Source organism: Aspergillus versicolor (assembly GCF_001890125.1).
Source record: "Aspergillus versicolor CBS 583.65 unplaced genomic scaffold ASPVEscaffold_2, whole genome shotgun sequence".
Lineage (NCBI taxonomy): Eukaryota > Fungi > Ascomycota > Eurotiomycetes > Eurotiales > Aspergillaceae > Aspergillus > Aspergillus versicolor.
Genome location: NW_024467525.1, coordinates 461,997 through 488,405, shown reverse-complemented (window position 1 = coordinate 488,405; position 26,409 = coordinate 461,997). Strand labels below are relative to the sequence as shown.

Genomic DNA, 26,409 nt, shown 5'->3' with positions numbered 1-26,409 from the left:
GATGAGCGGGACTGAAGTCTAAAACCGTTTGATAAGATTGATAAGCCGACGAGGTCAAAGGATTTGCGATATACGAGCAGCAGAATAATATGCACTTGGCGTTTCTATGCAATCACGACTTGGTCCAAGGTGATGACAATACGAACGGCTATGGATTCGTATCCGCGGCGCTCTCCTGACCCTCTGTCTCTCCCGGAATCCCGAGCAATATGTGCTGCAATTATTACTTAGCTCTCCTATTATCACCCCATAAGCGAAATAGGGGACGCAGGAACGTGGAGCTGGCTCGGGTCAATTCTGTGGGAGCACTCGGCAGGTTGCAACAATAGTCCGGTGGGCCGTTCCAAGGCCTGAAGAATCATGGTCCACCTCTAAATTATCACACAGAATCGTCTACTCTGTACAGAAAAAGGATAGCTATCATATCCTTATAAATAATAGGACACGACGCCATGCTCTACTACATCGGCGTCCGCATTCCCATACTCGGGGAGTCGGGGACTATCACTTTCCCCGAACAAGTATCACCAACGTTGGAGAACGATGTGTTGTGCTAGCCGATGGGTCTTGAGAATACACTAGTTTACCCCATTGTTAGCGATCTGCAAAGCCCAAGAGAGAAAGTGCAGGAGGCAAAATCAACTCTTAACATTTCGAGTATACGAACCGAAGATCCCAGGTGCAATCAACGCCTCAACGGTCAACACTTCAGAACAAGCAAGACGACCTGTCTTCGTGAATCCGGAGAAGCTCCGGCAGTGGGGATAAGGCAGTCTGTTGTATATATCCGACAGAAAGGGGCAAGTTAGATTAACAACTCAGGAGGTCCTCGGCCGCGAGAGCCAGAGGGCGGGTTGAGGTGAGGTGAGTTAAGGTGCGGTGTGAAGGGAGAAATAATTCGGCAGTGGAAGATCAACGTTGTCCCGGCCTGTCAACCAGACCAATGACTCTGTCACTGATACTGACACCACGTCGACGGGCCCTCAACAACTACGTACCAACTACCAATGCTTCCAGTCTTCGTCAATATGGAACCCAGGGTTTGGCAACTTTAACCGGATGAAAAGTGAACACTCTTATTGTGACTGCAGATCAAAAGGCAACTGGAGAACTCCAGTTCCGACTGCCGACCTCGCACGAAACCTTCCCCAGCCTAGTGTAGCCCAACGAGAATAAGGCGAACACGTTTCGGCTCTCAAGCCTTCATGCTTGTGCCGACCGCCTATCCCGGACCCCTCAAGGTTCTCAAGGATGCGAACGATTCAGGTTTGGCTCTTCAATTGTCAACAATCATGAATCAACCAGGTCCCGCCCTCACCCGTGGATCCATCGCCCACCCGTCTCCGGCGTGACCCTGCTTTGTAGGATTCCAATATATTATTACCACCCGGGAATTTGGGAGCAGAGCGAAGCTTGACGGCTTAATTCGTCCCAGCCGCCTTCTCAAGAGATACGGAGTTGCGAGACGCTCAGTGGCTCAGGCATCCAAAGAATTACGTGGTTGGAACTATAACCCACTAGTTGTGCGAGGGTATTGATCCTGATATGATCGTCGCTCGCTTGCCACGAGGCGCGGAGCTTTAGCTTTACTTTTGGACCGTGGTTCATGCAGCAATCTATCGAGGCAAGGGACGTAGTGCCGTCGATCTTTCGCTTGACATCTTTCAGATTGACACAACTTGACAGTCATGTCAGTCCGGGGATCCACTGGACAATGAGGAATGACGACGCTCCAGTTAGTTTGCTCAAATGCGCCCAATAATGTCCTTGATGGTCAATATCTCCCGCATCGCTACGGAGAGGACACTGGATTTGTAAAATCCAGAGCCCAATTATGAGCATCCATACTACAGCCTTTCCACCCCTATCTGTTCCACTCACCATGAGGGGTTCAAAGGGATCTTCCTCAGAGCCAGGAACCCGGAATGATTGACTGACCTGGAGAACTGTACTCTGTTAGGTTTCATCATACTGGAGCAAGTGCGGTACATATGCCACGGCCCTCCACCCTCTTCCAAACCCCCTCCCTTCTTCTCAAAATTTCTGTCTCCCTCCAGGCAGTTCATTCATTTATACTGTCCCGTCTGGTGTTTCTTCTACTGCTCTTGATTCAGTCGGCCAAGCCAATATAGGCGAAGGCCGCGTCCATTCCTTTTTATACGAACTTTGACGGAACACCGGACGACCATCGGCCATTTCATTCATTCACTCATTTATTAATATTCTCCGAGTCGTCAATCTTTTAATATATCCTCAAGATGGCTCTAACCAAAAGGGGTGGCGATATGATAGCAACCGTGACCGTGCTAGTCGGGCTGTCCATCGTTGCTGTGTGTCTTCGTGTCTTTGCTCGATACAAAAGAAGAGTCCGTTTCGACATAGATGACTATCTTTGCTTTATTTCGGCAGTACTGTTGCTTGCCATGTTGGTTGAACTTATCCTATGTAAGTTGGGTGTTTTCGCACCCCCTAATATAACTTGAAGTGTTGCTGACCTTGATATAGGGGTACTTATTGGTGGCAATGGATCTCACCAAAAGGACTTGAGCGTCGAAACCATGAATAACTTCTATAAGGTAACAGTTTTTGTGTCCCAGCAGTTGAATTCTCCCTAAATCAATCCTCTAGGTCTTCCTCGCAAACCAATTCACGTACTTTCTCGTCAGTCCCGCTATCAAAATCTCCATCGTCTGCTTCTACCGCCGTGTATTCACAGTCAAACCTTTTCAATGGGCTTCATTCATAATCAACACCCTAATCGCTTTATGGGGCGCTGCCATCTTCATCGCATGTGGCCTCCAATGCCGCCCACTGAGGTCCTACTGGGACCACTCGGTCAACGGCAAATGCTTCGACAGCAATGAGTTCATTATCGTCAACCAGATATTCAATGTCGTAATGGACTTCGTCATTCTTACTCTCCCTGTACCAATGATCTGGAACCTCCAGCGTGCCTGGCAAGACAAGCTCGCGCTGAACGGTGTCTTTGCTCTTGGTGGTTTCGTCTGCTTTGCTTCTATTTATCGCATTGTCGTGCTCTTCTGGATCAGCCCCGTCGATATCACATATACCGTATACCAGGCAACACTGTGGACACATATAGAGCCATCCATTGGGCTTATATGCTCCTGCCTCCCGATCATCCGTGGTTTATTCCCGAAACTGAAGCTGTCCGGTAGTCGGAAGGCAACCGCACCTTACTATATCAAGACTGATGCTACGAACTCGCATTTTGGCCTTTCGACTTCCCGGTCTCCTGCCTCGGAGTTCTTCAAGCTCGAAGACAAGTCCGACTCAAGGTCTACTACAAATATCACTACGCCCAACAGTCTTGGGCCTCTGGATATCCAAGTTCGCACCGATATCGATATTGAGCAAACTGGTGCGGCGTCAATTCGTTCGCACACTTGAGAACCTATCATTTTTATCCCACCTTTCCATTCTCTTCATATCTTTATATCAGACTCTCTTGGGAGCTTGGGGCCCAGTATATTCTTAATCGACTCAACCCCCCACACTCGCAATTGCCTTGTCGATACGACATTACGCTGTCCGGTATCGATTCGATGAATCACCGAACCATCTAGTCACGGCCCATCGCTCCTGATGACTATGGTGCTCTGGTCTTTTGCTCAGCGCCACCCTGCTACCCAGATATCTTCTAGATATTAGAGAAGAGAGCTAGGTTGGCGGTGATTGCTCCAGCAAACTTCTAGCAACAAAAGGGCGCCGCTAGCCGCGGCTCACTCCATCTCTTGAACAGAGCCGGCGGCCATAAGACGTAGACATTTGTCTATACCTTTATTATGTTCAATTATTTATGATGGCACTGGGGTAGAACCACAAAGCATGGTTTAACCCCAGAATCGCCCCCCATGGCTCATCCGGACGTTATTTAATATCGAAAGACATTGACGATTGACGACATCCTATCATAATGGCGCATTTCATGCGAGGAATTTATTTTTTTTACGACCTTTCCCAATCATCATACAGAGTTGAACATGCAATCGTAGTCTTCATTATTCCGTGGTTTCTAGCTATTCAATGCGCTGTCTGTGCAGTGGATTTCTAGCTCATAGTAAATAAAAAATGTCAGCTTTTGCACAAATCCGCAATAACACTTTAGGAACTGGGTGAGCATACCGGAAGTCCCTCGGCTATGTTTGTGGCTACCCGCTCCACTCCTTCTGAAAGCCCCTGCACGCCAGCATCCCACTGTCGAATGTGACGACCTGTGGCAGTCGTGCTTGATTCGAAGTAGATGATACCATCGATCTGGTCTATACTCCCACTTAAACGGCCTTGTTCCACCATACGAGCTGCGTACGCTTCCGCCTTCTCACCCGCGGTTAGGTCCCCGCTCGCCTGAAGTCCGAGAATGGCGCCCAGCGCGTCGGTCTTGATGTTCTCGTAGAGCTTGCTAGCGGCGACTAGATTGTGCTCTACAACCGCTTTATCCAACACGGTTGTTCCGTCTGCAGTCTGTGCGAGCTGGTGAGGTGCCAGACGCTGCGAAAACGCGGCTACCTCTTCAGGGTTCAAAAGACGATCAAGGAACATTTTCTCCAGAATCCCAAATTCCTCAACGGAGGTAGCTCGATCATCCTTGTACAATGTAGCGAGGGTCCGGGAGCGTTGGGGACCTGCCGGGGCAAGCACAGCGCACCTAATCGCGGCGGCAAGGGCCTGTAGTCGATCACTTTCATCAACACCAGTGGCAAGACTGACCCCGAAGTATTCCTGACTAGCGTCCAAAAAGCGTCTCCGGGCGTCTTGGATTCGAGCCTGCGAAAGTCGGAAATGAAGCTTCAACTCATGATCTTCGATCTTACTCGGCAAGTTCTTGATACGGTTGAGAAATGCTTCGGCGCTTGTCGTGTCGTCTTCTTCGAGATATAGCCGCACAATGCGGATCCATAATCGCACTTTGGCTGAGTCGGAGACTAACCGCTGTGAACTATCGATATGGATACCCTGAAGAGCCTTTGCAGCCGCAATATATTCCTCCTCTTCCTCGTATGCATCTGCTAGGATCTCGCGGATCTGAGCGTCCTGTTCCTCGACGGATGTAGATCGGGACTGAAGAAGGGTCACGGCATGTTGGCCGACTTTGACCTGGGTCTCGGAGGACAGCTTCCGTAGCGTCGCAATAAATGAATCAAGGATAGGACGGGAAGCAACAATGCTGAGGTCTTCGCTTAGGACAGAATCAAGGTAGTAGACGAGGTCATCGGCCAGTTCGGATTCGGGGGATGTTGACACGGTTTCCGAGAGGAGATCATTGTAAAGTTGGAGCTTGTTCTGGGAGTTTGCGGATGATTCTATCTCCGCCAAGGCGGATATTATATTCTGCGATGGCATAAAGACGGTTTAGTGAGAGATTGGAGGTGAGAGACATGTAGATTTAAGGTGGGGAGAATGCTGAAGCCTTAGCTGGTCGGCATGCCACTTATCGATAAGAGGTGTCTACGGGAGACCGGGACCACCATTAATGTACCCTTTACGGCATCACAAGTTACAAGTATCATTACCGTACGGAGTATATTTAGATTTTAAAAAGTAATTAATTGGCTGTTCTATAGGCAATGACTCCTACATAAAGGAGCTTAAAGTATATTGACATAACGGGAGTAAACAACAATACGAGTTCAACCGAACGGCTCAGCATCAATATATATTTTCTCAGAAGTTCCGAGGTTTGGACTTAGCAGTCGTTATTCAAACTGTTGTATTCGACCTAAAAAGCCAGAGCCCGCAGCTGTCTCGATCTTTAGTCATTTATTTCCAAGTATGCTGTGAAATGGCCTTTGGAGCTTGGAAGATACTTAATGAAGAGGAGGTGGTGAAGAGGCAACAAAGCCCACCGCCTTCGGGTGACCCGCATTCTGCATTCTTTGACCTCAGCGCTGCATAGAGTCCGGTGTTGCAGCCGCCTTGCATCATCTCAACAACCACTCACTTGGCCGCTTTACTTGGTTAAGGAGCTTGCCGCCGCCGCTTGATTCACGTTTATATGCGGTCGCACAGTGGTGAGCTTACAGCTATTGAGATTTTCGAGACGATCCCACTCGTTGGAGCTCGGCGCCATGCTTCCCCAGGTCAAGCAAGACCCCGATGCCTCCACGCCTTACATTAAACCCGACCCCGACAGCAAAGACGCCATACTCGCCGACATCGACGACGAGGACCTCTACGAAGATGCCGGTGACTTAGATTTTACGAATGCGGCACAGAGTTTATGGCTTTCTCGAATCCCGCGGTCGCTCTGGGAGCATTGGTCCAACTTGGATAACCTGGATGACGATGAGGAAATTCAGGTTGGCACAGTAAGAATCGAAGGAGATTCAAAAGACATCAAAAGAGTAGGAATATGTTTTGGCCCAATTTTTTTGCAGGCTAGGGAGTAGCTAACTGGATGCGTTCTGTAGGTCAGTTTGCGCCTCAACGACCAAGAGGAGAATCGCGACATCCCTAAGGACTACATTTTGGCACGACAGACAGTAAATACTGAGAACTTGGTACATATGACTCAAAACACGTTTCTTTTCACAGAGAAGGACATTCCCGGCCACGAAAACCGGATGGTCACGTTTGGCGAAACGAGGTCCGCCCTATACGAGTCGATGAAGCGAGATGCAAGGAGAAAGGAACGCAAGAAGAAGTGGGAGCCCTATGTTCGGAAAACAGTTCCAAGTATGTTTACAATTTCGGCGGGCTTATGACCGTGTGTTGCTGATCTCGTGACAGAGCAAACCGCCTTGGTTGGGCATGTGCAAGAAGAATTCAATTGCCTTCCTGTTGAGAACGAAGAATTCAGACTCATATCAGAGAGGAAGGCACTGGAAGCTCTGAAACCGAAGAAGGAAACTGTCTTCATTGATAAGCTCCCGGGCAAGTTGCTGCAACAGAGGCATGCCTTGCCTGGAGAGCAGAGCGCATTTGTGGTATGTTCATTTTGGGCCTATTTGGTAGATTGTTCTTGGCTAATTTTGTCTCTAGCAAGCAACGAGGCCCACAAAGCTCAAAGCACAGGAGAACAAGACTACTCGTATGCCGCAGAACGAGCTGTTGGATCTTGTTTACGGATGTTTCCGAGAATACAGATACTGGCCGTTTAAGACGCTCAAAGCCAGGCTTCGACAACCCGAGGCTTATCTTAAGCAGACCTTGGAAATGATTGCCCATCTAGTGAAATCCGGCGATTTTGCCATGACATGGGAGTTGAAGCCCGAGGCGCGCGAGAGCCATTACTCCAATGCCTTGGAACCCAAGCAAGAAGCTGCCCCTGGCCTCGACTATAACTTTGACGAAGGCTCAGAAGACGATGCAATGGCTTCGGGCATGGATAATGACGAAGCGCAGTTTGAAAATGTGGCCTAAAGAGGGTTGACAATGTAGCATAGGCACCTGCGGCGTTTTCTGGGTTTATGGGCCATTTAAACAGGAGCTTGGGAGTTACTAATATATCAACAATAATGAAGATTTCACAACACAGTATTTTTGTCACTTTCTATTTCATTTTACCTTCACTGTATTTGGTAAAGGAGCCCTCTAGAGTGAATAGATACTACTGGGTAGTGAGGGCTGCTGGGAGTGCACGTGACCGGGCGGAGCGCCACTGCGGAGTAGTTGGTTTCATTTCATCACCTTCCTTTCCAAAACATGACTTGGAGCTTGACCGACTCTTCCAAACCAGCGCAACAGAGCGCAGACGCAGTGAAGAAGTGTTTTTACCATTTGGCTCGCCAGTCTTCAATACGCGACTGAAAGATTTGGTCAATATGACTGAAGATCAGGACCTGATGGCTAAGATCAGCCAGCTTGCTGGTACGCGCATTATGGAATGTCGCTACACGGTTCAAAACTGACAACTCTCTCTCTCTCTCTAGGTCAGATTAACAGGCACAAAAATGGAACACCGCAGACGCAGTCACAGTCGCCCCAACCTGGAGAGCCACATGCCGGTCCCCATGTATCACGACATACCTCGTACCGTGGCCGCCCTGGTTGGGCTCCTTACAGAGGACGGCCGTACAGGCGAGGGCGTGGAGCAGCTCCCCACCGCCACCGTACCCTGATTCTCAACAACTCGACGACCCCGGCGTCGCATAACGCGGCCCCTGCTGATGCCATGGCGGTAGATTCAGACGAGCAGAGTCGCTCAGCGACACCGAATGCCTGGGTGACAAAGCACGCGCGACATATGCAGCTAATTAACTCTGCAGTTTATGACAAAGAGGCGGAGAAAAGGGTTAAGGCTCTGGAAGAAACCCGCAAAGCAAAGGCGCAGAAAAAGGCACAGGCCGAACAGGCGAAGGTGCTACAGTTTGCGCAAGGCGTGGGTAGACAGTTTCCCTCCTCCACACCGCAGGTCCCTGCCACTGGGACATCATCCGGGGAGTACCAGATATTTCTCAACGACATCCCTTTCCGCGTGTCTCGCGGAGGTGGCAAGCTGATCAGAGTTTCTAGTGCGATCCCCACTCAGTCCGCCCTGGTAGAAAGAGCTGGCTTACAGTTAGTAGATGACCCGACCACTGCGAACAATACGCCCAAGCGGGTGAAAGTTGCTGGTGTGACGTTTGTCCGGAGCAAGAACGGCAACCTCCATCGACTAGGGGCAGTAACCTCGAAAAGGTGATCGTTATGCTTTCCATCTTGGATAACATGATACTTATGATGATGACAGGATACCATCGGCAATTAAGAAAAAGGACGAGCTTTGCCAAAGATTCACAACGACGGGTACCGATACTCTCCTTCCAGACCCCCAGAATTTCACCTTATCGGCGACTTCGTTTTCGTATCGATTCGAAAGAGCAACACTAACCAAGGTTTTTCTCACTAGGTACCTGCTACAAGGGACCTTCATGCCTGTACGTCCATGACCCGAACAAAGTCGCTATTTGCAAAGATTTCCTTCAGACAGGCAAATGTAGCGCAGGTAATAGTTGCGATTTGTCACACGAGCCGTCCCCTCATAGGTCCCCTGCTTGTGTACATTTCCTTCGAGGTCGTTGTTCTAACCCAGAATGTCGCTATACCCACGTCCGAGTCACGCCCGGAGCGCCGGTGTGTAGGGCTTTTGCAACATTGGGATACTGTGATAAAGGCGAAGAATGCGAGGAGCGACATGTTCACGAATGCCCAGACTACGCGAACACAGGTGTTTGCAAGAAAAAGAACTGCCGACTACCACATGTTGATCGTGCTGGACAGATTCGAAAGAATGCTGCTCCAAAGGAAGACGCCTCTGATGGTGAAGAGTCTGATGCTTCTAGCGAAGAAGAAGAGTATGACGAGATCGGATCCGATGATGTCGACTCTGATTATCTTTCCGATGAGGGAGAGCTTATCGAAGGAGCGGAGACTGGTGAAATCTCGAAGCAGCAGGATTTCATCAGCCTCTGATTGTGCTCAATCACTAACTACAGTCTGTAATCCAGGGTTGGGTCCGCTTTGGACAAGACCCCAAGGAGGAAGACGGATAGGGGAACAGTCCTTACTTGGACACCAAGTCGAATTTTTGCTCGTTTTTATTGCTATCATGGAAGATACCCCCGGATTTCACATCCAGATTTGTACAACATGATTCTCGCAGATCCGATTAGGAGCTGATATAGTGCGGCACACAATGGTTCGATAGAGGAACGGAGGCGGATAGTAGAGTATCATTATTTTGACACCAGGACATTGAGATAGGGAAAATAAAAACAATGGAGTTTATTATTATCTTTGGACCCTTTTCCCCTTTCCACCGAGTAGATAATCCAGGAACCTCCAAACCCCTTCCCGTTTCCTGGGGCACAGGCAAGTATCCAACTCCGCCAAAGGTATGAGTCACACAGAAGAGCTCCCAAAGAAAGTCCCAGAAGTCAGGTCAGGTAGAAACCAGCCAGGAAGGATGCACACTAAGGAACCCACAACGTGGATCTTGGTAGCAGTCTATGCCATGCCATGCCATGCAATGCAAGCTACTTCGAAGACACGCTGTGCTGTGCCTGGGAGACTGGAGTGGGCTGTGGGCTGTGGGCTGTCCAGGTGGCTTGTGGGTTCCAACCTTCTCAGTCTTGTCCCCGTCCATTCGGATGGGTGCATTGCATCCAATTTCAACTTCATGGGACCCATTATGGAGTTTCTTGGAGTAGGTTGTCGATGATAGTAGACTCCAGCTTCACAGACCACCTGCTAAGTCTAGTGTTTCGTCCTTTTGCCGTGGGGATGGCTCCGACAGTCGCCAGTGGCCTCCCGGAGGATGTCGGTAGGGATTTAGTTTGAAACATGTGGTGAGTTCGGCAGCCTTTGTTTCATTCCCGGGGGTTTCGTGGTTGTGAGGTGGTTTGCCTTATTCCTGTCTCGGTATCTATTTCCTGGGCCCGGTCACTGCGGGTTTACTAGCTGCCCCGTGCCCGCTCTGTATACAACAAAGGCCTAATGGATTAATTGCACTGCACAATGACAAAGAATGCATAACCTTTCATTATTGATTAACCAGGAGATACTCCCATTAGGGGCAATTGCCCCAATTTAATATCATTTGAAACAATACCAAGGCAGGAGACTCTATTGGATATCTACAGATTCTTGACCGCTGCTTGCGATGGCGCTGAAACATATCTGTGATACTGACATCTGAAAAGGCTTTGGACCTCGACCGCAATTCTTGGGTAATATGGAGTGCCTAGACTATGGAATCATCTATTCTGGTCTGTTTACCGCTCTTTGGGCGTCTTCGAAGGTGCTGTGCATACCGGCCTGGGACTCACTGTAACCTCCTGAAAGGAGATGACTCAAACTACCTACTAGACAGCTGAATTTGCCTAGTACATAGGCTATGTCCACTGTAAAGCAAGTCGGAATAACATTGATATGGCCGGTGCTGTATCGCCGGTAGAGCCGACGTTGGGCACTGAATCTTGCATCTAGCCTAAGAAGGATCGGCATGGTTCATGGAACTCAGAACAAAGCCCAATCAACGGTTGGATCTAACCTTCGACTGTCAAGTCGATTCTGCCTTGTAAAGGCCTCAGGAGATTGCGTACTCATTTCTTGGTTCTCTCCCCTTGGGTGGCGCAATTTGTAATGTCGTGATGTAATATCGTCCATCGGGGCATATCCCGAGAGCAATAACAAATCATCTCAGACGATACCAAGGGGATGGCAGGATTATCTTTGGAACTGTTTTGAATGTCCTATTTTGGGTGAAGGGATTTAAACTCTCCACAGATTGGTTGCACTGTGTTCTGCTATTGGGCCGGCTGCGTTTGTACACCGCCAGAATGGCGCCTCGAGCAGCGTCATCGTCGGCTGAGCCTTCTCGGGTGAGAATAGAGTAATCGTCCGGCTCCCCGAAAAAAAGAGAAAAAAAAAATTTGGGGAAGCAAATATTGGTGACATTCGGTGATCTTGTGCGGTACGAAGCCATACTATATCACTGAATGATGGTATGCCTGAATGGGCTGAGGCCTACAACCTGTTCAAGTCGGAAAACCAAGGACCTGCTGCCCTCGTCGTTATACGAGCCTTATGAGGTCTTATCCATGCCCGTGACTGACGGGTGAATCCTACACTAGGGGTAATAATGATATCAAAATGAAGCCGTGGGGGTGACCGAGGGCGAGCGCATGCGATGCGAGAAAGACGTGTAAAGTCCGGGGAACTTCCCATTCGCCCGTTTGATGTCTTGCCACTTCCTTCTTGTTTCTCGCTGATTGATAGCCTAAACAGCTGGTGAGGAGGTGAGAGGGCGAGACAACCTTTGTTTCTTTAATACTGGTATCGTTCATTTCGGGAAACCATTTCGATCAGTCGAGGGAGCGTGGCACACGCGGTGATGCCCCGTGGTATCGTCTACCATTTGAAACACACCTCTAGTGTGACTCATGGCCCATATTCCTAAGAACCGGGAGCCGAATTGATAGCAGAAGTACCCAATTAGGCTCAGATGTGAAGTTCGGCAGATAGAGTAGTCCCTGAAATGGAAGGTAGTTTAACGGCAATGCTTCGAGAAGGATAACGAATGACACTCCTTGCGCTGGATAGTGGACCGGTGAAGCCTTCGAGGTTGTTTCATCTTATCAGATGCATAAGGACGCTGTGCAACGTAATGAGCATGCATTATGACAGAACCGTTTATACATGACCTCGGTGCGAGAACAGGCATAATTCGCAATCTGAGCCCTGGTTTTGACAAAAAAGACAGTAATGCTTGCCCTGCGGGACTCAAGCCATCACGAGCTGTAGGCCGGATAAAGTACTTGAGATAGGAGGAAATAAGTGTTTGGATTATTGAGGAGTGAGGCGAGTGTCACGAGGTTACCCCGTGACCAGGCAGCTCTGGTGCATGGGATGACTTCATGCGACTCACTGGACGAACCTGTGGATCGTCTCAACGCCTGAAGCTTCAATGTTGCCGTCACTTCCGCCTTGTTCATGTCCGACAGTTAAATGGTGCAGCTGAAGAGCCCATCTACGGACGCATACTAGCCAAGCAACCATGAGACAATTGGGTGATACGGATGGGATGCTCCCCGGCAACCCATCAACCGTCACGTCTCACATAATGCAGGGAGAAGATCTTGGAGCATCGATGCCTTACCCTATCCAGATTACGCGTAACCTATATGGGCAGCTCAGTTTCGGGTGAATGAAGGGCAGCGCGAGTGCAGAACAGACATATTAGGAAGGAGGGGCACTCACCAGCCAGGCGACTCGCTTGGGAATTAGACTACCAGCTCCGGATTTCTGGTTGAGAGGCAGTGACTCGATCTGATCAATTGGAGTTTTGTGTGACGGCCTTCCTTCTGCAGCACATAAGCAGCATTGCAATGTCGGCCGAGCACGGGGCACCTGGGAAAGTGTATGCGACTGTATGCCAGTCGATGGTACGTACATCTCTGGTACACTAACGACGGGGCCGTCATTGATGGGTCACTGGATCCCTGGATCTTCTACGGGCCGGCCCTAACTGTACCAAAGACAAATCATTAGGAGACGGGACTATGACATCTTGGGTCACAATTCCATCCCGGTTCAAGACAGCCCAGTACTTTTTCGCCCGGCCTTATCCTCCAGTCGCCGACTCGCGGAAATGAGGGCCTGAGAGACCGTTTCCTGGACTTTGGAGGGGCTGCTGAGAGGGGAGGGTCGCACTAAACCGGGAATGATTGGTTCTGGCAGGCTGAAAACGAAGACGACCGATACACTCGTTCATCTGATCATTACCCCTCCTTCGCCTCGAGCACCAGTCCCTCTGCCGGCGGAATGTATCACTGGGTGTTCTGGTCTTGTAACCGGAAATTACCATTAACCAAAATGAGAAACTAAACGATCATGAGATGGCGTTGAATGATGCACCTTGACCGAGCGCACAGACGGCTTCCTTTTGGGCAGCATTCCCACCCCCAAGCGCGCACGAACAGCTGAGATAGGGCACGCTCAGGTACGCTTGACCAGCAGAAAGGATTTGTTGTTTGGAGGGTGAAAAGAGAACGGGATACCAATCATCCAAGGTTGAATGTGATGGAGGCTCAGCGCCGGGCTATGAGCTGTGGAAGGATTCCCGTTTCTGGATCCTCGTGAAGCCTGTCCGTGCGAGAACCGGAGGGTGTCGCGGACGAGGACGAGGGCAGGGCTTGATAGGCTACGACTTTGTTTACAGTGTATGGGTCACCGGAGGGTCCACGGTTCTTGTTTTCCTCAATCTTGGCTCAGGCAGCGACTGTTTTGAAACCGCCGCGAGAGGCGAGAGACTGTGAGGGACCGTGAGATGCTTATTCATCTGCTTGATGCCCCCAGCTGCACGTCTGCCCAACGAAGCATCCAATAATCGGCCTTGTTGAACTCGGAAGCCGTCACAAATCGTCGCCTCGTTCTTGACTTTGCTGCTGACCGCCGAATGTCTGGAAGTGGGAAAATCGGTCGATCCAGAGTCTTTGGGTCTTTTGCGATTGATTTGATCTTGCGTTCCTCTTGGGAGATGAATGCTATTTTGTTCTATTTTTTTTCTGACCTTTTTATTTTATTTTATTTAATTTTAATTTTTCCTGCTTCCTGTTTCTGAGTTGACGAACAGATTCAGGTACACAACTCTGTCTGCCTTCTTTTGCTCCCAGCATAACGAGATCAGGTAGTTATATTCGCATTCCCCTCCCACCTTAGCACCCGCTCTCTTCCCTCTACTCCATCGCTCTGCGGTATTCAAGTCTGCCTTTGATCGCTTTCCATCTCTCTCATCTCCTCCCATCTTCTCTCTCCTTCTTCCGCCGTCTCCTCTACACACCTACTACTCCCTCTGTTCACCCCCACCCCGCGGCCCCATCAACACACCGCCTGTTGTATCACTTCAAGATCTCTTCATCTCTTCATCGCTCATCTCTCGAACTCTCTCTCTTTCATCTTTATCTCTATTTTACTTTGCCCAGTCATGGCAAGATTTTCTCAACCAGCCTTTGACTTTTATCATCAGCATCCTTCTACCTTGGACGCGAAGCCTTCATCAACATCATATCTGGAAGAGGACGATATGAGCGTATTAGACGACAAGATCCTTGACTCTACCTCCGATCTCACATCTGCCGACCACCGGAGGCATTCATACGAACAAGGCGCAGACGCTTTCCAACATCGAGATTCAGTCTGGTCCGACTTCTCACATTCAGCATCCAGCACGCAGTCCCGCCACAGTTCGCAAGTAGGCCACCCTTTTTTTGAGTCTGCACCGAACCCTTTCATGAGAATGGACGGACTTCCTTACGGCCAACCTCAAACGTGGGCGATCTCGAAAGACTCCGGCTCATGTACACCCTCTGCTATGTACGAGCCCTACCCCGCCGATATGGAAAACACTTCGGTCGCTCCCTTTGCCGGCGGTGCTGTGGGCCCGGTAAATACCGTCAGTATGCCATCGATGTCTTATCGTCAACATATGGGGTTCGCACCACCGGGCGCGGTTGCCATGTCACCACAGTCAAGTCAAGGCTGGATGCCGGCCGCGACAGACATGCATGACCCAGGATCGCGACCAAAAGCCAGCCCCACCTATCGGAATAGCTCGCCTCTTAGCGTTCGCCGAGATGGCATTCGAAAGAAGAACGCTCGCTTCGAGATTCCCGCTGAGAGGACACTGAGCAATATCGACCATCTTATTAGCCAGTCCACCAACGAGGAGGAGATCAAGGAACTGAAGCAACAAAAGCGCTTGCTGAGGAATCGCCAGGCCGCGTAAGTCCTATCATATCCCCCAATATGTATCAGAACGTGCTAATAGACACATAGTCTGGATTCTCGGCAGCGCAAGAAGCTTCACACGGAGAAACTTGAGGAGGAGAAGAAACATTTCACCCAAGCCATCACCGACCTTGAGGAGGAAGTGCAAAATATGAGACTCCGCGAGGGAGAGCTCATTCGTGAGAAGAACGAGTGGATTGCTGCACAGCAAGAAATTACCCAGTACATCAACACCATGCATATGCAGAAAGATGAACTTATTCGGGCTCACACCTTGGAGACGGCTGAACTTCGAAAGAAGAACAATATCCTCAAAGAGACTGTGGAAAAGTTGGAGCGCCACGCCAGATCTAATGTTCCCACCGAGTTCTCCGACTTTGAAAACTTGACTATGGAGAGCAGTCCTTGGGAAGACTTTACCATGGTCAACAGTCTATCTCTGGACACGGACCACGGACCCGCCGCTCAGCCATCCCAGTCTATGGTGGTCACCGCAAATGAGAAGGCTCCTGAAAAGCCAGCAAACGAGTATCCTTTCAGCTGGAATGCTTTCTACATGTGTCTGCTTTTCGGTGCTTTCATCGCTTCCAACAGCGCTTCCGTTCCTGCGCGTTCTCTTCCTCATTTGTCTGAGGAATATCGCGCAGAGTCCGCGAATGTCCTTAAAGCCGTCCTATCTTCGTCGCCGCCAGAGCTTGCGCACTCAACGACCAACCAGCCGGCTGTTCCCTCTTCTGCTGGTTCGCTCCCAACTACCATCACTGGTGCCGAGATGGCTCAGATGACCGGGTCAACGACCACCTCGAACCTCGACGAGCTCCACAACTCCCTCGCGATGCCAACCAAGGAGCAAGAACAAGAGCAGGTTTTTGCTCTCAACGCCGAACAGTATAACTCGCTGACTACGTTTGACGAGACTGGCGCCGGGTACAAGTCTCAGCAGCCCTCGAATCTCCAGCAGGCCCTGGCCGCGATGAGGGGTAATGCTCCGCAGGCCAGGGTGCCTCAAAAATCTGCATCTGATGTGTACTCGCGGTCACTCATGTGGGACCGCGTTCCTGAAAAGGTAATTCGAGACTTTCGACGAATGGTTCAGGAATATGGCGCTGCCCCCGCCCGAGGAGACGCGCCAGGCTTTGCCCAAGTCTAAGGATTAGGCCAAGGATTCATATCAGCCGTATCCAGAGACAGCTATGCTTTGCCGCCCTCGCTCCACCAGCACATCCAGTTTTATTCTTTCACCATCGCCCCTCGACCGTTCTACCATTTTATTTGTGTCTTTTCTCAATGACAAACATAACGATACACGACTGTTGGCCAGCTTTAGCCAGACTTAGCCATATACATGCATAGAACAGCTTGCCGTTTCCTTCGCCAGGTTATGTGATATCGACTAGCTTTTTTCATGACTGTCTGACAATTTAGCGGTGTGTTTATATTATTATTATTTTGCGGGCTATCGGCGTATATCGATTTACCAGCGTCTGGATTATACTTTGGAGTGCATATTACAAGCCACCAAAGCGTTTTTGCATTCGTGTACACTCTACGTCTTCCACCGATTCTCACTCGGACACAGTTCTACCTCTCAAGGGTATCGAAGTTCGACATGACTAAATGGCCTCAGGGCTATCCGGGAGTCATCAATGGGTTGCTCGAATGAGAATCAAACGGAGACAAATATCTTTTCGTCTTGTTTCTATTCATTCTTACTTTCTGTATTTGGGATTTCTTGAGCCTTTGATTTAATTGTTTTCTGTTGCATCTGCGGGTTGGACCTGGACGAGGGGCGGCAATTGTGTTACGATTACTGATTGATACGACTGACATGTTTACGAAGTGAAATGTCTTTTTAATGTTTGATGATATTTGATCATTTGCCTTCTCTTTCTTGGTCAGCAGGGCTGCCACTATTGGGTGGTATTGTTCTTGTTCTTCTTTTTTCCCTTTGTTTGTTTTTTGAGCGTTCTTCCCTTCGTGCTGGACCCCTGCCTTCGCCGAGGTCTTCACATCTCCTTTGTTTGTCATCATATACTCTTTGACAGGGTCATCTTTTGCTTTTTTCATTTGCACACGGATCTGATCGATCTGGCTTGGGCTGGTCTGGATTACACCAAATTCTCGGCCTCAGACTTCGATTCCGGCTCTAAATCCGGGGCGAAGCGGCTTGCTGCTCTTACCCCTTCCACTCCTTGAAGCAACCACACCGAAATCCTTTCCTTTGTCAACCCGTGTGTGATAGCTTCATTCTTACATTCTTGGACCTAGCCTGTACTGTATATATTGACAAACAACATAACGTCGAAGATTCACTTTGATGTCTCTTCCATCCTGTTCCCATAAAAAAACAGCCAGCGTCCCTCCATCTCTCGTAGCCCAATAGTCCAGATGTAAGCAGTCATCACGAGGCTTACCCAACCCCCTCTCACAACGTAGGAAGCTCTCACAGAAGTCAAGGCGAATCTCTTTCCCCCCCAGCTCCAGCGGCCTCCGCAACCACAAACCTACCGTCCTCCCCCACCCAGAAAAATATATATACATATATATATCCAAGGAACGCCAGAGAAAGCAAGCACGTAAACCCGACAACGGGAATTACGAGACATTCGCAAACGGTAAACGGCACCGACCAAACCTGACTAGATTCCAGAAGAGACATGATCTCCAAGCCAAGGCAGTGTGACGAACTATGGAGAACTGCCGCATCCCGAGTTTATACCTTGGGCAGCCCCGGGCTTAGGTATCAACAATCAACTTGATTTACATCCTCGCCCCGTTTCGCTGGTAAAACTGAGCGTCTGTCTGGATGCAATGCTGCACCGACCATCTATTTACTGCGATGACCAAGGGCGGAGAAGGTGGGCTATGTGGCCCCGGGGAGAGGGGGGAGCTTCCGACTCGGTGGAGGTGTTCCTCTCGTGAATTGGTCCATTTGAATGCATAACACCATTCGTGCTGGTGAAAGTGCTCTCCTCATTTAACTAGTCTACTACGCCAATGCTCTGTGGATGCAAGTGGGATGGAGCTGGATGGTCCAACAGAGAAGAACAAAAAATATGATGAGAGGACTAATTAGGTAGTAGTGTGTATTGTTTCCCCCTTTTTCATTTTTATTGCTCGTGAGACTCCGGGGAAACAACTTGCATACGAACGCCCCAAGAGGGATTATACTGGCGAATGGGGACGACAAATAGCAGGGAGAGGAAATATTAGCTTGCATGATATGGTAAATAAGAGTTATAGAACTGAAACGGAAATACAAGGTCTGGATCAGCCAAGAGATTGGGTTCCCAAAACAAAGATGAGGCTTCGATACTTCCGTTGGGTCACGAACCCTAGGGGAAGGTTTATACTTCTTCTCCACAGCGAAATGAACGTTGCGGTAGATAGCAACAGGGATTGGGCCACCCAAGAAACCAAACTAATCTAACCGGGGTTGTCAATCAGCCCACAAGGTCGATATTGGATTGGCTGGTAAGAGACAGTGCTGGGCACCAGGATTCAACTGTTTTGTTTCCGGGGCCGCCATATGCGATTGCAGCACGATGATGTGACTATGCATTTTCAGCCCCAGAGCCAAACCCAGAATTTTGGACCCATATTCAGAATGGCTGCCCGGCTGGGACTGCGGGGGCTGTGATAGGGCTACGGTGAAGCGCCTCGGTCACTCGCGGTTTTACAAGGCTGAGGCATCTCGTGGGGAGAATGGCGGGTTTATTTCGGATTGTATTTGTCTTTCCAAATCCTAGAATAATTAATATCAATGTCAGCCTTGACCCAGCTTGCGAGTAAATCATTCCGAGGAAGCGGGAAGAGGGGAAGGTGAGTATGGTGTTGTGGTTGGTTAAGTGCTTGACGCCAGAGCTGCATGGCGCAGTTGCAGAAGATGCCACGAGAGCCTATCAACTGAACTGCAGCCGCTGCTCCCCAGACATTTCCGAAGCAGTGATTCATGCAGGTGATTACAGCAACCGAGGATACAGAAATGCTCATATCCAAGTCGTCACATTTGTTTTGGGTTTCGCACAATAAATGGAGGAGGAAAATAAGAGACTTGTTTCGACATACCAAGAATTTCCCACAATCTTGTTTCCTTGTCCTTCAGCCAATCGGTAGTATTTAGCGGCCGCAAACTTAAGAAACAGCAAAAATTAGTCAAGAACAGGATTGGCGAGTACGACGAGTGTTCAACGGTGCCGGGAGAGTGAAGCGAGGATCCAGGCATTGATGCCCAAGACGACTATGGGAACTGTCCACAGTACTACCACGAACAGGAAAGCTACGCAGCAAGCCACTTACTTTGTCTTTTTTGCCTCCGAATCCCTCGAGATAGCACCAGGCAGCTTCATTCATGGCATCTGCATCGCCCAGGTTGGCAGCTGTCTCAAAGTACTGCCGCGCCGCTGCTGGGTCCTTCTTGACGCCCCAGCCGTTGCGAAAGCAATTTCCTAATTCGAAAATAGCTAGGACAAGCTCGCCCTTAGCGGCGCCGCCTTTCTTGAGGCCTGCCTCGAGAGCTTCGGCCTCAATCGACGCCGAGTTTGACGCTGCAGCTGAAAGATATATTATCGCCTTTTCGAGGTCAGGGGTGCAGCCCCAGCCATGCCTGTAGGCCGGTACCAGGTTAGGATATCCATTCCGCCTGTAGACAATGCAGAGAGCGTAACTCCAACGACAACTCTTACCTCAACGCAAGGCCGTAAAGCACCTGGCTAAGCGCATTATTGGCGCCATTCGGGTCCGCTAGTCGGCCAAACATGTTTGTTGACAACTCCAGATCTATTATATAAATCAAATGGTAAGCTCAATTCCATCACTGGTACGACTTTTGGCCGTTAGGTCATTCTCTTACCACCAGCTTCATGGAGTCGGATTGCCTCTTGGATATTGACCTGGATCACTGTTAAATCGCTGGCCACAACCAATACGGCCGCATTAATCCAGATTGTCAGCTTACATCACCTTGCGGATCGTTGATCCGACTATGGCTGGAACTCCGGGACCGAGGCCGTATACTATCCGAACCAAGGCCTATTGATGGAGCAGGTGAATGACCAGGTGATGATCCAGGTTGCGGGCTATGCTGCGCCAGGAAAGTTGCTCGCTTCTCCCATTGCGCTTCCCGATCCTGCTCGTCGCCAGTATTGGGTTCTATCTGCGGAAGGTCCGATGGGATGTTGGCGGAAGCCGAGGAAGCTCGCCGATCACGACGCAACAAATGCGACAACCGTCTCTCTCCTCGCGGGCGAGTTGGCGATGCTAGTTCCCCCGATTCGGAAGGAGACCTCGAGCGATGGAATGGATTCAGCGATTTCCGATGCGATGAGGAAGAGGATGGCCGCGCTGAGGCTAGATAGCTTTCATCATCCTGGTGGCTGGGTGGGATGATGATATCCTGGGTGGTGGTATCCGAGCGGACGAATCTGATCTCAGGCACGGAGTTTTCATGAGTTTCTATCGTGTTTGTGGCATATTGATTGTCGGAGCTGTTAAGCTTGTCTTTCTTATGGAGGATGTCGCGCAACGGCATTGCTTGTATTGAGAGTCGATGATTTTGCGGGGTTGTTTGTTGCGGCGGAAGTGCGGGAACTCAAATCAAAGGGTTGGCGGGACGGCTTGAAGCGAAAATGGTTTCAGAAAAGGACACAAGCAGGCTTGGGCTATTGAATGTTAATATACGGTGTTCTGCCCCCCGTGACGCTGTCTTTACCACGATTCAGTTACAGTGGTAGTAACATGGTAGGACAGGAACAAAGCCGCTGGAACGAGGCTGTGTCAGCCCATTGCCGCCGATGAATATTAATAGTAAGATATGACCTGGGCTGGAGGTTCCTCTCCTTTTGTTATTAATTAATATTCACTCCTTTACCAACGGTTCCATGCGGATTGACCACCTAGTAACCGAGTCTTTCATGTGCTTACAAGATTGGAACCTGCTATCCACCACCACCTAGACTTCCAGGTCTGTTTCGCTTGCCGCATTATATGTGGTTTTCTCCCAGTCCTTTACTCTGCGTTTCCAATGCAATGATAGTAGAAGATATGGAGATGCGTAGATGCGAAGGGACTGGAAAGTCGAATGGTAGATGTGTATCGGCGAAGCCGTGTGAGCAGCGGTAAAGATGTTGAGCAACTTCAGAGAAAGCCACGCGACAAGTAGTGTAGGCATCGAGACCATCCTGACAAAGAGACTTTTGGGTAACTGAAAATGTTAGTGCAAAAGGAGTGACTATCCAGCAGCAAAAGGAAATAAATATCGCTTTTGACTATGGCTCAGAAAAACGGTGGTCTACTTTACAACTTTACGAGGCACATGTGATGTACAAAACCCCAAACTCGGCAGGTACAAGATTCTTCGAAACTTGTAGATCAAGATGGTATTGATATGTCTAATTTAGCACAGAAACAGGTCTTAATTTGTACATGAGTTGATGGCAGCAACGCCATCAAGCAAACTCCATTTACTGGGCCTTGGAGGACATAATGCCTGCAGAAAAGAACTGTTAGCTCGGTAAAAATCAAAAGTTTCGAGCTTTAACTTACGCTCAACGTCAGAAACGCTCTGGCTGAGAATCTGCTGGAGAGTCTTGGGGTTCTCGAGCTCCTTCTGGATCTTGCCAATAACGCTCTCAGCAAGCTCACGCTGCTGGCGCTGCTTGACCTGGCCCTCGTAGCGAACCCACGAGTCAAGGACCTGTTTGGCCTCAGTTGCAAGAGCGGTACGCTGCTCAAGCTCGTAGGCCTGAGCCTCAAGCTGGGCGGTTTCCTTTATGAAACATTAGCTATGCTATCTCCAGATATAGCAACGAGCATCAATATGCTCCAGTAGTAGTAGAGGTACCTTGGAAACAGCAAAGAGCTGCTTAGTGAGGTCAACAACACCAGAGAGCTCCTTGACGTTGTCCATACGCTGCTTAACGGCGTTGGTGTGGTCGGCACGGGCAGCGTTCAGGATGTCCTTGTGCTTCTGAACCTGACCCTCAGCCCACTCGCGGTAAGCAGGACCGCCGTACTTGGCAACAGCAGTGAAAACGCTGAGCAAACAGAAGGCGGCAACGGTTTCCTCGTTCATCACGTAGAGCTCGTTGCTGATGGCGGCGACGGAGAGACCGGCGGTGGCAGAGAGGATGGCGGTCTTGGAGACCAGCGAGTTTCCGGGGAGGGCGTCGAGGATCGACTGAGCCTTCTGCTTGGGGTCTTCGGTAGGGACGTTGGAAGCAGAGCGAGTTGCGGAGAGGTTGGCCGTGATGGCAGCGACGTTGCGCGAAGGAAGGGTCGGCCGCAGCCGGGTAACGCCTGCTGGGAGTCAGCAACTGTTATAATGTGGTGAAAGTGGTTGTCGAGAATTGTTAGTTGCATACCAATGGCGCTCTTAGCCACACGCGAAGCCATTGTTGTGATAGTCAGACCTTGACAGGATGTGATGGGTGAACGGAATTGAGGAGAACTGAAGTCGGGATGGCGGCTTGAACGGGAGGGCACTAATCCCAATACGGAAATAGTGCGGTCACCGGAAAAACCGCTAACCGAGCAATGCCCGAAAAATTATAGAACCAAGACAAGGGAAAATACTCGTGGGAGCACATTTGCCCTTCATTGCATCGAGATCGCGATTCGCGCCAAGCAGTCAGAATGCCTGCTACTACCAATAAGCCAGCCGCCTCCAAGAAGCGAAAGAGCTCAAAGGAAAACAGTGTTCCGTCCTCAAAACGTCGTGCCGTCGCAGAAATTGAGAGCGCAGAGTCGATGGTGAAGATACAGCAACTGGAAGACCAAATATCGGAGTCCAGGAAACACTACAATAATATCGTGACGCTTATATCCATGCTCAGTGATGGCGAATCAAAGTCGAATCCGGATTTGGCCGTGGCAGTCTCGCTTTGTCGAGTTTTCAGCAGATTGATTGCTGGTGGAAATTTGACAGAGCCGGAACGCGCCGCAGAGAATGAAAAGATCGTTGTGGCATGGCTCAAGGAACGCTGCCGGGAGTATCAGAGACTGCTGGATTCCATTATGCGCAAGGGTGATGCTTCATCACAGGTTAGTTGTTTGCTCTCTAGACGGTATTTTTTCACTAGCTAACCATGCTAGATTACTGCCTTGACCCTAGCTATGCGCATCCTCAACGAACGTGCTACCCATATCCCCGGTGATGATACCCAGGCCTGGACGTCGGGTATATTCCGCAACATTTTTGAAGCTGTGATTGAGGCTAGAGACGGGCAGGCCTTACGGTCAGAATTCCTCGAAAAGTTTTTGAAGGTGTACGAAGATGTCAAGTACTATACATTCATGCAAGTTGCGTACGTTTCCCCCACAACATTTAAGGAAGTCTTTAACGCTTGGACTGGTACTGACATTTTGGGACAGTGAATATGCAGCTACGGCAAGGAGCACCGAGATCCTCGAAATCCTAGTCACAATCCTGTCAACATGCGACAACGTTCCCGGGCCGGATTACAAGTTCCTGTCCTTCTACAGTAAGGCTAGCAAAGAAAACAAGAAGATCGTCTCAATCAACTCTTATAAGAAACGCGCTCAAGACGCCTGGCTAGCCGTCCTTCGAAACAATCTCTCCCAACCTCTACGCAAAACCCTCCTCCGCATCATGGTTCACCACGTTGAGCCGTGGTTCAATCGCCCAGAACTCCTTATGGATTTTCTCACAGATTCCTACAATGTCGGCGGTGCCACGTCACTCCTAGCCCTCTCCGGTCTCTTCTACCTGATCCAAGAAAAGAACCTAGACTACCCGCAATTTTACCCAAAACTATACTCTCTCCTCGACGCCGAGCTCCTCCACTCAAAGCATCGATCACGCTTCTTCCGTCTCCTAAACACTTTCCTCGCCTCAACCCATCTTCCCGCAACCCTTGTCGCAAGCTTTATTAAACGCCTCTCCCGACTGTCCCTCAACGCACCCCCGGCTGCCATCGTCGCCATCGTCCCATTCATGTATAACCTCTTCAAAAGCCACCCCACCTGCACGTTCATGCTCCATCGCGCTATCCGCGACAAGGAACTGCAAGCCGAAATAGAGGCAGAAGGTATGGAGGACCCATTCGACCCGGGGGAGTCGGACCCAGACCGCACCGGCGCGATCGACAGTTGTTTATGGGAAATCGAGACCCTCCAGTCCCACTATCATCCAAACGTGGCATCCATAGCCCGCATTATATCCGAACAGTTCACGAAGCATAGTTATACCCTGGAAGATTTCCTGGATTATACCTACCAAGGCATGGTACAGGCGGAGTTAGGGACGGGAGAAAAACCGCTGAAAAAGATTCCTGTCGTGGAATACCAAATACCGAAACGGATATTCACTGATCGCCTGTTAGAGGAGGATGGCGGTGTGGATACGGCTCAGGGTAGTCTTCTGCGGAATTTCTGGGATTTCTCATAACTTGATGTCGTGCTTCTCCTTGGGTTTAAAATTTTAGAGTATATCATAGAAATCCTTCAGAGTCAGTGTCAGGAAACGATTGATTCGTATTATATTCTATCTAATCTATATTTAGCGTTTTAACGACTCGGACAAACAAATCTATCTATTGCACCAAAGATGCAAAATCCAACGCCCGCTTGATGCTGTATTTGCAATACTTGCAATACTTGACGCATTTCATCACACAGAGGGTGTCCGCCCACTACCCACCCATCCCGCAGAGTCCGTCCGGCGAGCATTGGAACTATACGTCGTCAAAGGCGTGGAAGTGGTATCCGAAACCGCGGATTCGCGCCATTGGTGGTAGAGATACGGAGAAACTGCAACCAGTCCAACAGGTTGCCTCATGAAATGTTGAGGCCACATTCTTTCGGTTTGTTCTGCTCTCTCATCTCCTGGGTGGTAGTCTCCGAAGACGTCCAAAGCAAACACACCCCGTTTCATGTCGTCGAAGAGTTCATCGCCAACTTTGACTGGAATTGCCTCGATATTGGCGCGCATTTTTTGGAGGATATGTTGAGCTTTTCTGCGCCTTCGTCTCCGCCGTATACCGACTTCGTCTTCCATTCTCTCGAGAATATGGAGAATCTCCTTCTCAGACGAAGCGCTGACGATGGCAAGTTCTGTCTTCTGCGCCAGCTGGTGAAGGTCAAAGGACACAGCACGAAACAATGCGTCAACTTTGTATAATGCCGCCATGACTCGGGACGACAAGACATTTGCGAATGATCGCTCGTATAGTCGCTCCCAAAATCCCATCCAATGACATAATCCGCTGCGAGATTTGCGTAGTCTTGTCAGCTCGAGGGACGCAATTACATGGCGGCATGTATCGAGGGTATGCAGCGCCTCGAGTCGGGTCATTTCTAACGACTGCCGCGTATCTGTTATATTCGAGGTCGACATGTATGGCTCCGGATCAGGCTCTGGGCCCAGATCTAAAGAGCGATAGTAGCGGCGTTGCTGTCCGCATCTTGACGTGGTTGATGAGCGCGATGAGCGCACTCGCACAATTTCAACCTTTCGCTCAGACGAAGACTCTCCAGTCTTCGTTAAAATTGCTGAACCCTCCGAACGCATAGTAAAATCGCACCAATGGTGTAATTGTGTTATAGAAGAAAAATTCGGGAGGGTAAAGGAGGACTGGGGGTGTATATATCGAAAGCAATGCGGGTGGTACAGATAAATGAATGTAGGTCTTAACGAGCGACGTTTGGAAAATGGATTATATCATTTGTAGGTAGAAATAGAATGATAGTCTCACCGGTTTGGGAGAGATGAACCGGTGCATGGTAACATCAGCGAGAAAATAGAACGAGCAGACGAGATTAAGGAGCAAAAAGTTGCAAAGGAAGGAGCGAGGGTCGCAATAGAAGAAAAATGCCCAAAGCCAGAAGGAGCCGGAAATGGTCCAGTGGTTGTAACACTACCGGCAGCCTGGTATGGCGAGGTTCACCTCATTTCCGCTTCCGGTAGTATTCCCAAAGCCGCGGCGAAGAGCTCTCACCATTCCCATTCAGAGTAAGAATGGGCATAATTCAAAGGATACGGAGTGAAATCCGCACTCTTGGCTATGGAATGCGCCGGTCATCATATTGGTTACTTGGCAAGAGAAGCATTCCCGATGGTCCATACCATCCAGGCTTGTTGGTTTGTTGACAGGAATGTTATGTCTCCCGAAGATTTCTCCTTCATTTTTGCCATAAGGCGCGTAAATAAGAGGATTATAA

The 26,409-nt window shown here is 49.7% G+C and overlaps 11 protein-coding genes across 11 annotated transcripts; 5 read left to right on the top strand and 6 right to left on the bottom strand.

Moving 5' to 3' along the window:
* Positions 1-2,258: 2,258 nt before the first annotated feature.
* On the top strand, positions 2,259-3,411 carry ASPVEDRAFT_24806 (uncharacterized protein; the record flags this gene model as incomplete). Its single annotated transcript, XM_040809704.1, has 3 exons — positions 2,259-2,445; positions 2,506-2,576; positions 2,629-3,411. 3 exons carry the CDS (start codon positions 2,259-2,261, stop codon positions 3,409-3,411), a joined length of 1,041 nt encoding a protein of 346 aa, XP_040663648.1.
* Positions 3,412-3,571: 160 nt separating this feature from the next.
* Positions 3,572-5,364, bottom strand: ASPVEDRAFT_49799 (PCI domain-containing protein; the record flags this gene model as incomplete). Its single annotated transcript, XM_040814221.1, has 2 exons — positions 3,572-3,583; positions 4,147-5,364. 2 exons carry the CDS (start codon positions 5,362-5,364, stop codon positions 3,572-3,574), a joined length of 1,230 nt encoding a protein of 409 aa, XP_040663647.1.
* Positions 5,365-5,666: 302 nt separating this feature from the next.
* Positions 5,667-7,546, top strand: ASPVEDRAFT_37342 (transcription factor IIF subunit TFG2). Its single transcript, XM_040811443.1, has 4 exons — positions 5,667-6,365; positions 6,432-6,696; positions 6,751-6,947; positions 7,003-7,546. The coding sequence occupies exons 1-4, from the start codon at positions 6,090-6,092 to the stop codon at positions 7,381-7,383; spliced, it is 1,119 nt and encodes a 372-aa protein (XP_040663646.1). The 5' UTR covers positions 5,667-6,089; the 3' UTR covers positions 7,384-7,546.
* Positions 7,547-7,666: 120 nt separating this feature from the next.
* Positions 7,667-9,727, top strand: ASPVEDRAFT_37341 (CCCH zinc finger protein). The gene is made up of 5 exons (XM_040811442.1): positions 7,667-7,830; positions 7,893-8,474; positions 8,529-8,640; positions 8,693-8,748; positions 8,852-9,727. The coding sequence occupies exons 1-5, from the start codon at positions 7,785-7,787 to the stop codon at positions 9,412-9,414; spliced, it is 1,359 nt and encodes a 452-aa protein (XP_040663645.1). The 5' UTR covers positions 7,667-7,784; the 3' UTR covers positions 9,415-9,727.
* Positions 9,728-14,428: 4,701 nt separating this feature from the next.
* Positions 14,429-16,381, top strand: ASPVEDRAFT_79560 (putative bZIP transcription factor; the record flags this gene model as incomplete). Its single annotated transcript, XM_040816712.1, has 2 exons — positions 14,429-15,225; positions 15,280-16,381. 2 exons carry the CDS (start codon positions 14,429-14,431, stop codon positions 16,379-16,381), a joined length of 1,899 nt encoding a protein of 632 aa, XP_040663644.1.
* ASPVEDRAFT_435602 (uncharacterized protein) lies at positions 16,287-17,389 on the bottom strand. Its single transcript, XM_040812847.1, has 2 exons — positions 16,916-17,389; positions 16,287-16,507 (listed from the first exon to the last, which is right to left on the bottom strand). The coding sequence occupies exons 1-2, from the start codon at positions 17,296-17,298 to the stop codon at positions 16,492-16,494; spliced, it is 399 nt and encodes a 132-aa protein (XP_040663643.1). The 5' UTR covers positions 17,299-17,389; the 3' UTR covers positions 16,287-16,491.
* Positions 17,390-18,698: 1,309 nt separating this feature from the next.
* On the bottom strand, positions 18,699-20,873 carry ASPVEDRAFT_435110 (tetratricopeptide repeat protein). Its single transcript, XM_040812838.1, has 6 exons — positions 20,189-20,873; positions 20,084-20,123; positions 19,917-20,010; positions 19,531-19,837; positions 19,300-19,364; positions 18,699-18,976 (listed from the first exon to the last, which is right to left on the bottom strand). The coding sequence occupies exons 1-6, from the start codon at positions 20,759-20,761 to the stop codon at positions 18,946-18,948; spliced, it is 1,110 nt and encodes a 369-aa protein (XP_040663642.1). The 5' UTR covers positions 20,762-20,873; the 3' UTR covers positions 18,699-18,945.
* A 293-nt stretch (positions 20,874-21,166) lies between these two features.
* ASPVEDRAFT_37329 (uncharacterized protein) lies at positions 21,167-21,468 on the bottom strand. The gene has a single exon (XM_040811441.1). It carries the CDS (start codon positions 21,407-21,409, stop codon positions 21,182-21,184), a length of 228 nt encoding a protein of 75 aa, XP_040663641.1. The 5' UTR covers positions 21,410-21,468; the 3' UTR covers positions 21,167-21,181.
* Positions 21,469-21,499: 31 nt separating this feature from the next.
* atp4 (F1F0 ATP synthase subunit 4) lies at positions 21,500-22,623 on the bottom strand (the record flags this gene model as incomplete). The annotated part of the gene is made up of 4 exons (XM_040808109.1): positions 21,500-21,718; positions 21,775-21,997; positions 22,073-22,527; positions 22,593-22,623. 4 exons carry the CDS (start codon positions 22,621-22,623, stop codon positions 21,693-21,695), a joined length of 735 nt encoding a protein of 244 aa, XP_040663640.1. The 3' UTR covers positions 21,500-21,692.
* Positions 22,624-22,863: 240 nt separating this feature from the next.
* Positions 22,864-24,562, top strand: noc4 (ribosome biosynthesis protein NOC4; the record flags this gene model as incomplete). Its single annotated transcript, XM_040818760.1, has 3 exons — positions 22,864-23,271; positions 23,323-23,534; positions 23,602-24,562. Coding segments are annotated over 3 exons (1,581 nt in total), but the record flags the coding sequence as incomplete, so codon positions are not given.
* A 142-nt stretch (positions 24,563-24,704) lies between these two features.
* ASPVEDRAFT_37327 (uncharacterized protein) lies at positions 24,705-26,184 on the bottom strand. Its single transcript, XM_040811440.1, has one exon. The coding sequence runs from the start codon at positions 25,757-25,759 to the stop codon at positions 24,860-24,862; it is 900 nt and encodes a 299-aa protein (XP_040663638.1). The 5' UTR covers positions 25,760-26,184; the 3' UTR covers positions 24,705-24,859.
* Between the last annotated feature and the right edge of the window lie 225 nt (positions 26,185-26,409).